At 43.7% G+C, this 13,523-nt stretch overlaps 1 protein-coding gene across 1 annotated transcript in view; it reads right to left on the bottom strand.

The window, feature by feature from the left end:
- Positions 1-1,037: 1,037 nt before the first annotated feature.
- ZNF704 (zinc finger protein 704) overlaps positions 1,038-13,523 on the bottom strand; it is a 118,488-nt gene continuing 106,002 nt past the window's right edge. The window contains exons 7-8 of the mRNA XM_075316293.1: positions 5,868-5,959; positions 1,038-1,152 (exon numbers count right to left, since the gene is read on the bottom strand). Of these exons, the coding sequence (XP_075172408.1) occupies positions 1,038-1,152; positions 5,868-5,959 (207 nt within the window). The remainder of the gene's footprint in view (positions 1,153-5,867; positions 5,960-13,523) is intronic.

Raw genomic sequence — 13,523 nt, 5'->3', positions numbered from 1 at the left:
TGAGGTCCGCGTCCGATGTGTCGGGTAATAGCGTTGGGATATCGAATATGTGGCCCCTAATCTGGTTGGTGTAGGGATAACTGAAAGGTACATGATGTGCACGCCTCTGGCTTTTATAAAGTAAATATGGATAAAATGTATATAGTATTCACAGTATAAAAACCTACAAGGATGTGTTCCACACGGGGAAGAAGGTGAGGCAGGTTGGGTCTCATATGCGTGTTGGCACTATTAGCTATTAGTTCAGTCATTAAAATCACCACCGTCATTGGAGCGGGGGTAAAAATCTAAAATCATATAAAAAATGTCGCTGTGAAACAAAGTGCAGAAGGCCTGGGCCAGCGATGGGCACCGGGCCTCGTATGTCTGCTTCACTCAAGTGCCCTCATCTAACATGGAAAACAGTACGAGTCAATACTATCAGCATGACTAGCTCATAGAAAACAGTTCATAGGAAGAGAATAAAAGAGCACTTATGGAAAAATGGTGGTCACAATGTACGTACACATGGGCATACCAGGTGCCATCAGCGTGAACATTCATATCACAGAGCGGCACAGCCCGGGGTATGCTGATTAGCCACATTTCAATACACTTCTGTACAGTCTGGGGCATGCTTTATCTTCTTGAGGATCAGATGGTGATGTTTTCAGCCTTTTTCGCTAAGACCAGTCATTTCTTCTCTGCTTGGCGTGTCTTCCCATCCTCATAGATTTTCTTTTCTTTTTTGTTCATCATTTAGCATGAAGGAAAGAATTATGATGGTTTTGTATAAAACAGTGTTCAGCAACTTTTTTTTGCATCTGTGTAAAGGAACTATTTGTAAAAAAAAGCTTAGCAGCGGAGCCCAGAAATCGTCATGCAATTAAAGAGTGAACATTCCCGTAGTTCTATAACATGTCACCTATAATATCTTCCCTGATGATCCAGCAGAGCACAGATCCGGAGCTCCTGGATGAGCTTAATCCAGACCATGGTCACTATGTCATGAGTGCAGTGTATCCATCCATCCGATGGAGGGGAGGCTGGAGCCGCATTCAGTCAGGAAATCTCTGACAGGCTTTTTTCCAGCGGCAGGCCGTGCACCACTTGTCTCTGTTTTCCATTCCATACACCTTGCGGCATTTCTTGCCTTCACCACGTGGCTTTCTGCTATGTAATGAGAAAACATTAATTAACACAATAATTATTTCTAGACACATCTGTATGAATGAGAAGCAGCTTCCATGTCCAGGAGACCAGCAATTCTAGAGCTGCTCACACATATATAACCTCCTTTTTCTTAAGACATGTAGCACAGGACATTATTGCGATGAAACTGACGGCTAGGATCTATCAGCTTTGTTAGTCCTGGAAACAATGGGATCAAGGTCCCTTCAGCTTTTCACATCTACAGCAGGCAGCCTAGAACTTCAATGTGCTGGAAAAATCACAGATCTAGCACCTTCTTCATTTTGTGGAATAGTACCTGGTACTATTCCAGTATTTGTTACAAATAGTGAACCTAATGCAAATCAATGGGGAACCAGAACATTTTTCTTGAAGATTTCCCAGAAAAATGCTCAAGTTCCCCATTGACTTGCATTAGCTTAGTTATTGGTGACAAATACTGAAATAGTACTACAGGTCCATCTCTATAAATTAGAATATCATCAAAAAGTTAATTTATTTCAGTAATTCAATACAAAAAGGGAAACGCATATATCATATAGAGTCATTACACACAGAGGGATCTATTTCCATATATTATATAGAGTCATTACACACAGAGGGATCTATTTCAAGTGTTTATTTCGGTTAATGATGATTATGGCTTACAGACATTGAAAACCCAAAAGCCATTATCTCAGAAAATTAGAATATTATATAAGACCAACTGAAAAAACTCAGAAATGTTGGCGCCTACTGAAAAGTCTGTACAAGTATTTGATACACTGCTGATTCTGCAAGGTTTCCCTCTTACAAAGATCGGAGAGGTCTGTAATTTTTATCATAAGTACACTTCAACTGTTACAGTCAGAATAAAAAAAGTATAAGAAAATCACATTGTATGATTTTTAAACAATTAATTTGCATTTTATTGCATGAAATGAATATTTGATACAATTGAAAAACAGAACTTAATATTTGGTAGAAACCTTTGTTTGCACACACTGCAGCAGGGACTTTGGCCCACTCCTCCATACAGATCTTCTCCAGATCTCTCAGGTTTCGGGCCGTCATTGGGCAACATTGAGTTCAGCTCCTTCTAAAGATCTTTTATTGGATTCAGGTCGGGAGACTGGCTAGGGCACTCCAGAACCTTGAAATGCTTCTTCTGGAGCCACGCCTTAGTTGCCCTGGCTGTGTGTTTCTGGTCACTTTTATGCTGGAATACCCAGCCACGACCCATCTTCAATGCTCTTACTGAAAGAAGGAGATTGTTGGCCAAAATCTTGCGATACATGACCCCATCCATACTCCCTTCAATATGATGCAGTGATCCTGTCACCTTTGCAGAAAAGTACCCCCAAAGAATGATGTTCCTATACAGTCATGGCCAAAAGTTTTGAGAATGACACCAAAATTATATTTTCACATGATCTGTTGCCCTCTGGTTATTAATTGTGTTTGTCTGATGTTTACATCACATACAGAAATATAATTGCAATCATATTATGAGTACCAAAAGGTTATATTGACAGTTAGAATGAGTTAATGCAGCAAGTCAATATTTGCAGTGTCGACCCTTCTTCTTCAGGACCTCTGCAATTCTCCTTGGCATGCTCTCAATCAACTTCTAGATCAAATCCTGACTGATAGCTGTCCATTCTTGCATAAGCAATGCTTGCATTTTGCCAGAATTTGTTGGTTTTTGTTTGTCCACCCGTCTCTTGATGATTGCCCACAAGTTCTCAATGGGATTAAGATCTGGGGAGTTTCCAGGCCATCGACCCAAAATCTCTATGTTTTGTTCCATGAGCATTTAGTGATCACCTTTGCTTTATGCCAAGGTGCTCCATCATGCTGGAAAAGGCATTGTTGGGCGCCAAACTGCTCTTGGACAGTTGGGAGAAGTTGCTCTTGGAGGACATTCTGGTACCATTCTTTATTCATGGCTGTGTTTTTAGGCAAGACTGTGACTGAGCCGATTCCCTTGGCTGAGAAGCAACCCCACACATGAATCGTTTCAGGATGCTTAACATTTGGCATGAGACAAGACTGGTGGTAGCGCTCACCTCTTCTTCTCCTAATAAGCTGTTTTACAGATGTCCCAAACAATCGAAAAGGGGATTCATCTGAGAAAATTACTTTACCCCAGTCCTCAGCAGTCCACTCCCTGTACCTTTTGCAGAATATCAGTCGGTCCCTGATGTTTTTCTGGAGAGAAGTGGCTTCTTTGCTGCCCTCCTTGAAACCAGGCCTTGCTCAAGCAGTCTCCGCCTCACAGTGCGTGCAGAAGCACTCACACCAGCCTGCTGCCATTGCTGAGCTAGCTCAGCACTGCTGGTAGTCCGATCCCGCAGCTGAAACAGTTTTAAGATACGGTCCTGGCGTTTGCTGGTCCTTCTTGGGCGCCCTGGAGCCTTTTTGGCAAGAATGGAAGCTCTCTCCTTGAAGTTCTTGATGATGCGATAGATTGTTGACTGAGGTGCAATCTTTGTAGCTGCGATACTCTTCCCTGTTAGGCCATTTTTTGCAGAGCAATGATGGCTGCACGTGTTTCTTTAGAGATAACCATGGTTAACTGAAGAGAAACAATGATACCAAGCACCAGCCTCCTTTTAAAGTGTCCAGTGGTGTCATTCTTACTTAATCATGACTGATTGATCGCCAGCCCTGTCCTCATCAACACCCACACCTGTGTTAATGGAACAATCACTAAAACAATGTTAGCTGCTCCTTTTAAGGCAGTAATGCAATGATGTTGAAATGTGTTTTGGGGGTTAAAGTTCATTTTCTTAGCCAATATTGACTTTGCAAGTAATTGCTGTTAAGCTGATCACTCTTTATGACATTCTGCAGTATATGCAAATTGCCATTAGAAAAACTTAAGCAGTAGACTTTGTAAAAATTAATATTTGTAGCATTCTCAAAACTTTTGGCCATGACTGTACACATGCTTCATGGTTGGGACATTGTTCTTTGGATTGTACACATCCTTCTTCCTCCAAACATGGCGAGCGGAGTTGAGACCAAAAAGTTCTATTTTGGTCTCATCTGATCACATAACCTTCTCCCATGCTTTCTCTGGATCATCCAGATGGTCTTTGGTTAATTTCAAATGGGCCTGGACATCTGCTGTCATGAGCAGCAGAACCTTGAGTGCCCTGCAAAATTTTAATCCATGATGGCGTAGTGTGTTACTAATGGTAAGGCAAAATCTTGCCTGGAGCCCCAGACTGAGTAAGACTGACAGTCATCTTGTGTTTCTTCCATCTTCTAATAATTGTGCCAACAGTTGTTGCCTTTTCATCAAGCTGCTTGCCTATTGTCTTGTAGACAATCCCAGCCTTGTGCATGTCTACAATTTTGTCCCTGGTGTCCTTAGACAACTCTTTGGTCTTGGTCATGGTGGAGAGGCTGGAGTGTGATTGATTGTGTGGACAGGTTTCTTTTATACAGATAACAAGTTCAAAAAGGTGCAATTAATACAGGTAATGAGTGCAGAGTATAAGGGCTTCTTAAAGAAAAATAACAGGTCTGTGAGATCCAGAATTTTTGTTGGTTGGTAGGAGATCAAATACTTATTTCATGCAATAAAATGCAAATTAATTATTTAAAAATCATACAATATAATTTTCAGTATTTTTTGGGGGGGATTTTGTCTGTCACAGTTGCAAAATCGGCAATGTATTAAATACTTATTTTTACCAGGAAGGGGCCCAGGATGGGTGCCATATTTACCAGGAAAAGTCCCAGGATGGCATATATACAGTGTATACCAGGAGGGTCAAAGGATGAGGGATATACTGTATATACCAGGAAGATGGACATATATACCAGGATGGGAGACATATATACCAGTATGGGGGACAGATATATACGAATATGGGAGGAATATATACTAGGATGAGGGTCATATATACCAGAAAGAGACCTGGGATTGGGAATATATATACACCAGGATTAGCCCAGGATGGAAGACATACATGATAGAATCGGAGACATATATACAAGGATGGGGGATATATAACAGCAAGGGGGACATTAGTACAGGATAGGGGACATTACTACATAATGGAGGATGGGGGGGAAACACGTATGCCCTTATAGGATTTAGAACAAATGCTAGAAGGGTCTATACATCTGAGCAACATGCAGGAGGGACAGGTCCAAATTTTTCACCGGGGGCCATCAGAATCTAGTTACGCCACTGGACACAATAGTTAGACCCTGACCCTATATTTCGTATTGAAGCATCTAATGAGTGTGTGCAATGGTCTCTGTGAAGAGAGATGGAGCAGGGTCAGCTGTGACATTGTCTATTGTGAATGCTGGATCCAATATTATCATCTGTGCATAGAGATGTTACCTGATGATTATGAGCATACTGTAAACTGTTATTGAAGGACATGAAATATCAGCCTAAAAAACACCCAGTGGCCAGTGTGATAATTGTAAGATTACCAATTTAGTTGTTGTTTTTATTTTTAATAAAGACCAAGTTATGCAAAGAAAATTTAAAAAAAAAAACATGTAACACAAAAACCTGGTCTAGGTAATTTTCTGATGATAGCTTCCCATAAAAATACCTTTAATATTTTTGTTTTTATTTTTTTTATAATATTTTTTTTAATATTTTTGTTTTTATTTGTTTTATATTTTTGTTTTTATATCCGTTTGTATTTATAAAGGTTTTGATGCAAAATGTACTTCTTCCTTACCTTGTTACCACACCAGCTCTCGGAGGAGAAGATCTCACTGTATGAACTGATGGTATATATTCCTCAGGATTATTATTGCAAGGAAGACAGACCTGAAAAGACAATAGTATAAAGTATAAAAAAAATACACAGATTGCATTAATTATAGTTGCCCTCACAAGATAATCACATTCCAGGTACATAATGTAGCATTATAATGCAGTAGAGAGATTGATAACCCCTTAATGACCGCTGTTACACCTCTTAGGCGGGCTTTGCACACTACGACATCGCAGGCCGATGCTGCGATGCCGAGTGCGATAGTACCCGCCCCCGTCGCAGCAGCGATATGTGGTGATAGCTGGTGTAGCGAAAGTTATCGCTACGCCAGCTTCACACACACACTCACCTGCCGTGCGACGTCCCTGTGGCCGGCGACCCGCCTCCTTGTTAAGGGGGCGGGTCGTGCGGCGTCACTGCGACGTCACACGGCAGGCGGCCAATCAGAGCGGAGGGGCGGAGATGAGCAGGATGTAAACATCCTGCCCACCTCCTTCCTTCCGCATATCCTACGGAAGCCGCAGTGAGGCCGGTAGGAGACGTTCCTCGCTCCTGCGACTTCACACACAGCGATGTGTGCTGTCGCAGGAGCGAGGAACAACATCGGACCATTGCGTCAGCGTAATTATGGATTACGCCGACGCTGCACCGATGATACGATTACGACGCTTTTGCGCTCGTTAATCGTATCATCCAGCCTTTACACACTGCGATGTCGCATGCGATGCCGGAAGTGCGTCATTTTCAATTTGACCCCACCGACATCGCACCTGCGATGTCGCAGTGTGCAAAGTGCCCCTTATGGTGGCCATTAAGTGGCCTTAAACCTCAGCGCAGCTTTTTCATGGTGCTGAGGATTAAGGGTATAGGGCCCCCATGCGGAAAAAATCCTGCAAGTGAGAGTTTGTGTATGACAGCTGACAGCATGAGGCATCAGTCTAACAGATTTTGAAACCAATCTGGGCCAATTAATCGCTTAAATGATGCTGTAAATCACGACAGCGGCATCTAAGTGGTTAAAAGGACGTTAAAACTCTCCCTTTAACAATATCGTCCCCCTGTAATCGTCATCGCAGGTGTCGATAGTTGCCATCGCACCCCGAGTTCATCTGATGACCTCAGGATATGGTAGCCTGTTAGGCACTGCTATAAGCAGGGTCTAACAGGCTGGGTCACTAAGAAACGGATAGATTTCGTGCACTGCAGTACATGAGAACTGCATGAAACCAAAGATCAAAATTAAAAATATTCACATCCCATTGAGGGACTAAGTGAAAAAGCAAAAATAAGTTAGCTAGAATATGTAAAAAAGTGCACAAAAACTTGTCTTGCCACTAAAAACACAGCTTTTGTGCGAAGCAAAAATAAACAAAAAACAAAGTACACATAATTGGTATTGCTGCATCCGGAACGACTCGAACTATAAAACTCATATATTTGATCCTGTACTACAAATAGCGTAAGAAAATTCAAAAACAACTAAACACATTTTTTTTAGCTTTTTCATCATACTGACACACAAAAAATGTCATAACAATCAATAAAAAAGTAATTCATATGTATATATATATATATATATATATATATATACAGTATATAGATAGATATACAAAAATAAAATAAATAAAATCACTACAATATCCGTGGACATAACCATATCATATGTAGAGTTCCTGCCTGTTCGCAAGAGCAACGAGGACACTTAGGGGTACTTTGCACGCTGCGACATCGCTAGCCGCCCCCGTCGCAGATGCGATATCTTGTGATAGCTGCCATAGCGAAGATTATCACTACGGCAGCTTCACACGCACTTACCTTCCCTGCGACGTTGCTCTGGCCGGCGACCCGCCTCCTTCTAAGGGGGCGGGTCGTGCGGCGTCACAGCGACGTCCCACGACAAGCGGCCAATAGAAGCGGAGGGGCGGAGATGAGCGGGACGTAAACATCCCACCCACCTCCTTCCTTCCTCATTGCAGGCGGGACGCAGGTAAGGAGATGTTACTCGCTCCTGCAGCTTCATACACAGCGATGTGTGCTGCCGCAGGAACGAGGAACAACATCGTACCTGTCGCTGCAGCGAAATTATGGAAATGACCGATACTACACAGATGACCGATTTTCAACGCTTTTGCGATCGTTTACTGGTGCTTCTAGGCTTTACACGTTGCGACGTCGTTACCAGCGCTGGATGTGTGTCACTTTCGATTTGACCCCGACGAGATCGCAGTAGCGATGTCGCAACGTGCAAAGTACCCCTTAGTGTCAGTTCTGATACCGCCCTTAAACAGGACATCAGGAGACCTATATGTTCTATGAATAACAAATAGATGTGAAAGCAAGTGATGAGGAAGCATAAAAGTGCTCAGTTACTCGGTATTCGAATCGAGCATGTTGGAAGCTCAGAAATGCTCGACTCGAGTCCCAAGCACAATAGGAGTCAATGGTTGACTTGAGCATATTTTTCCCGAAGTCGCGGGCTGTTACCTGCCCTAACACAGCTCCCGGCCACCACAGTCTCCTTCATACGCGTGCAGCAGGCAGCAGACATCACCAAGCAACCTGCATTCTGTCTTTCCGGCCACTACAGTCCTCATCATCTGCGTGCAGCTCGCATCGCCCGCCAAGTTCTGTTCTGTGTGCGTCGTTCAAATGTGACCCCTGACCAAAGTAACTGTGCAGTTAGTATTGCTCAAGTCCCCATTCTGAAAAACAAATTTCTCTCTCTGTTTTCTGGAACGGTGCACTCAAAATGGAAGTTGCCAGGTGTTGCCAGCAGCACATGGATGATGAGGACTGTCGTGGCCAGGAAGATCGAACAGATGTTGCCGGGCAATGTCTTCTGTCTGCGGATGATAAGGACTGTGGTGGCTGGGGGCTGTGTCAAGGCAGGTAACAGAACAGGAACTCAAGTATTTAGCTCGAGCACCTGCAGTGCCCGAGCACCCCGATACTGGATCGGATATCGAGCAATACTGAGTCTACTCACTCATCACTAGTGAAAACCTTTTAGGGTCACCAAGTGAAAGTTTGGGAACCTATTCCAGAATAGCAGGCTATTTTTCTTCTGACATATGACCAATCTCTGATTCCCACTTTTGTTTAAGTGTGAGCAAATATTTCTCAAAAAAGATATATATTAGACCATTACATTAACTGGATATTACTCCCTCAATATCATCTGTTGAACAAACACAATGCAATACTAAATTTTTTTAACTTTCATATTTTTCACTTTACACTGGGCAATATAAGCATGCTTAATTTGATAATACTTGCAAAAACAACTTTCAGACAGGTGAACCTCATCTTGTAGCTCCAGGTCTAAACATGTCATTATTTATCAACTGACTATATAATATATACCCACATTCATCCAATTTTCAAAACTTGAAAACTGTAGGAATTTGTGCATATGTGTATTATAAGATATTGGAGTATAGCTAGTTAAATGAGACACATCCCTAATTTGCATTTGTCGCGGTCGCAAGGGCCTAGGGTACTCAGCAGGCTGGGGGCCTGGTGGATGAGATCACGGTGGCGGTCCCCAGAAGCAGTGGCCCTAACCGGACAAGTAAAGGGAATATTTACAGGAGCGGTAGGTTGTGACGCCTGGTAGAGTTCTGACCAAGGGCAGATGGTGGAGCAGCCTGGTAGTATACCCTCTCCAGCTAGGGTAGGTCCCTTGGAAGATAGAAGAGGGTGATATAGTAGATGGTGCAGGAACGGAGGAATGATGGGGGTGGTAGTGAAATGCAGAAAGAAGTAGGGATGGGCGAACCCGAACTGTAAAGTTCAGGGTCCGTACCGAACACATGGTGTTCGTGTACACGACCCCGAACATGAGCTTTCCTGGGAAGCTCGTGTTATAGCTCGAGTCCGGGGGCTGTAAAAAAAAAAAGCACATTATTAACAAACATTATGATCATACTTACAGGCCCCGCGACGCATCCTGCAGACTCTGTCTCCCAGCTCTTCTGCTTCCGCATCCGTCCGATCATTGCTGTGCCATGTGTATGCACCTCTGGCTAAAAGGATCTTACGTGACGTCTTACCCATGTGACCAGTCATGTGTGAATGTTGTATTACCTGGCTACAGACTGAGTATGACGTCATCAAAGGTCCTGGTGCGCCGTGATGCGAGTGTCGCATCGCAAATCATGGCGCACAATCTACTGACAGCAGCGGGTCAGCTGCGTTTATTTCCATGCAGCTGAGTCTCTCCTGTCCTGAGAGTGGGGTGATGCAATGCGAGATGTAAGTGCAATCATCACCTCACTGTCAGCCTGCTTCATCGCTCTGTACAGAGCGATGTAGCAGAGCTGACATGGGTTTCTTTGCTTCTCACTCTGTATAGACACTGTCTGTGCACAATGTTAAACCAGAGTTGACTTTGCTGTCCCTGTGGATTACGTCGGACTAAGGATCTTTTTATGATAAAGATAGAGTATCTAAATGTCTTTTTGTTTTATTTAAAAAATGCTTCTATGTGTTGTGTTTTTTTTTTCTGTTTACTAGAAAGTCATGGTGGCCATTTCTAAAGTGGCGTGACACAATGATATTTGGGCTTAGTACCATCTGAGAATACAAAGCTTGTATTAACCCCTTTTCTACCCAGCGTGCCACCCGACACCAGGGATACTGACGAGTCAGGTAACGCGCCTGTAAATGGCGCTAAGAAACAATGCTCCATTTCTAGGGGCGGCTGCGGGCTGCCGAGAATCCCAGCCCCCAGCTGCCTGGCTTTACCTGACTCAAAATCCAGGGAAGCCAATTTTTTTTGGGTTATTTAAAAAAATAATTAAAAAAAAAATGCGTGGGCTCCCTCTGCATTTTCTTATTGCTAGCGAAGGGTAATCCAAGCAGCTACTGGCTGCTAACCCACACTCCTTGGTGTTATTTTCACTGGCAATGGAAAATCCAGGGAGGCCCTTTTTTTAAGCTTATTGCCAAAAAAACCCCAAAATATGATGTGGGATTCACCATATTTTTGTATGCGAGCCAGGTACAGCAGGCAGGCATGGGCTGCCCCCAACCCCCAGCTGCCTATTTGTACCCGACTGGGAACCAAACATATAGGGAAGCCCTTTTTTAATTATTTCATGAATTTCATGAAATAATTAAAAAAAAACTATGTGGGATTCACCCAATTTTTGTGTCCAGCCAGGTACAACTAGGCAGCTGGTGATTGGAATCCGCAGCACAGGGTGGCCCAAGCTTTCTGGGCCACCCCCGCTGTGAATTGCAGTCCGCAGCCACCACAGAAAATGGCACTTCATAGAAGCGCCATCTACTGGCTCTGTATCCAACTCTTCCAGCGGCCCTGGTTCCGGGTGGCATGCTGGGTAATAAGGGGTAAATACCAGCTTTGTTTTACCAGCTAGTATTAAGCCCGAGATTCTTAATGTCAGGCCAAGTTTGACCCGGCCATTAAGAATCTCTAATAAAGGGTTAAAAAAAAGAAACCACACAGAGAAAAAATACTTTATTAGAAATAAATACACAGACACACTTAGGGACTCCATCTTTATTACTCCCTCTCACCCCTCCACGATCTTGGTCTTCTGTCTTATTCAATCGATCTAGCTCTGCTACATCAGACACACTAGGGTAGGAAGAACGCTTCTGCTCTCCGTGCCGTGTAATCGAGCAGAGGCTGCGGGTTGGTAAGCGGTGACGTCACTGCCGCCACCATTGCCATAGTAACCTAACGAGCGGGTTACTATAGCAATGGTGATCTCCGATCACCTGATTCCCCTGCGCCGGTGTGTGGCAGCCAATCCCTGCATGTGGGCTGACTCTGTAAAGAGCGCCAGCATGCAGGGAGGGGGAGCCGAGCATGTGCCCGAGCATCTTGCCGTTACATAGCGCTCGCCAAGTATACTGAGTATTGAGATGCCCGGGCAAGCACCGAGTACCAGCGAGATGCACTGACACTACAGGACCTTGCATGACGTCATAGCCATGTGATCGGTCTGTAACCAACGAGGTAATACAACATTCACACGTGACTGGTCACATGGCTATGACATCACGGAAGGTCCTATCGTCAGCGATGGTTACCGGGAGGGCGCAGCGATGATCGGAAGCCGAAGTGGAAGGGAGACAGAGTCTGTAAGTATAATGAGTAATGACAATGTTTATTATTAACTATATTCTTTATTTTACAGCCCCCCGCCCCATCACATAACTGTAAAGTCCAAGTTCGGTGTTCGGATGCAAGTTCGCCTTATCTCAGAACCCGAACTTTACAAAATGTTTGGGCGAGTCTCCATAACACGAACATCGTGGGGTTCGCCCATCACTAGCAAGAAGGAGGCCAAACAAAAATCTTTGCAGTTCTGTACCTTTTACTTACAAATGATGGTGGTTAGAGAACAGCCGGAGTACAGAGCAGATTAGGTGCCCGGGGTCCTACCAGTATGGAAGCAGCTGGGGACCACTCAGAAAGTGAGAGTTGAATGAATTTCTGCCTTTCTTGTCTTGTCTGGAGTCTTAGGTGCCTGCCAGCTTCCTGGTTCTCCTCTGGTTATGCCTGTGTAATTCCTCCAGTTCAGCAGGTAATCAAGCCATGCAAGTGATGCTGGACAAGTCACGTTGACTCTGGGCTCTTCTATAGCGCTGTGCTACTGGGTTTACACAAATGGCCAGTAGACCTGTAATCTGCCAGTCCCCAGCTTCTGTCCCCAGGGTCTGCAATCCCTGGATAACCAAAAAAAGGAAAATTCTGTACAACAACTAAATGGTAGAAAATATGTATATTTTATTGATGAAAAAATAGCTAAAAAGCAGACAAACAATTATAGATTAAAATTAGCAGAGACAAATAATGGTGAGTACCAATAGATGGCGCCCTCACCCCACAGTAGTTATATGGTAGCACATGTTGGAAATCAACACACAGCACATGAAAGGCTGAAAAGCCAATATAACATACATCTAAAGTGTGCTGCTGCCTATTAGATGCCTGTTACTTATACATCACAATACATAGTGTCAAAAAGTCTTGTAACAACGCACTGTGTATACATTGCAACCAAACATACCTAAATGGTGGATGAGAGCCCAAATCCCCGACCCATAGGTTTCGGTGTAACTCCTTCTCCCGGAAGAAGGAGTTACACCGAAACCTATGGGTCGGGGATCTAATAGGCAGCAGCACACTTTAGATGTATGTTATATTGGCTTTTTAGCCTTTCATGTGCTGTGTGTTGATTTCCAACATGTGCTACCATATACCTACTGTGGGGTGAGGGCGCCATCTATTGGTACTCACCATTATTTGTCTCTGCTAATTTTAATCTATAATTGTTTGTCTGCTTTTTAGCTATTTTTTCATCAATAAAATATACATATTTTCTACCATTTAGTCGTTGTACAGAATTTTCCTTTTTTTGTTTATAGCAATCTGTATATGGCTTTGTCCATATTGTGAATATGGCACGGGACTGTCCGTGCTTTTTGGTATTGTTTATTCAATCCCTGGATAACCTAGGCCGCTGGTATCCCGCTTTCAGCGTTGCTCTTGGGTGAGCTCCTCACAATCCCAAAAGCCCAGAGCTCCTTCTTCATGCGTCCTCTCTCTCTGTCTCCTCTTTTTCTCTGTCCCCTCCCAGCCAG

This window comes from Anomaloglossus baeobatrachus, chromosome 6, assembly GCF_048569485.1.
Source record: "Anomaloglossus baeobatrachus isolate aAnoBae1 chromosome 6, aAnoBae1.hap1, whole genome shotgun sequence".
In the NCBI taxonomy this organism is placed as follows: domain Eukaryota; kingdom Metazoa; phylum Chordata; class Amphibia; order Anura; family Aromobatidae; genus Anomaloglossus; species Anomaloglossus baeobatrachus.
This window is presented reverse-complemented; position numbering and strand designations above follow the sequence as displayed.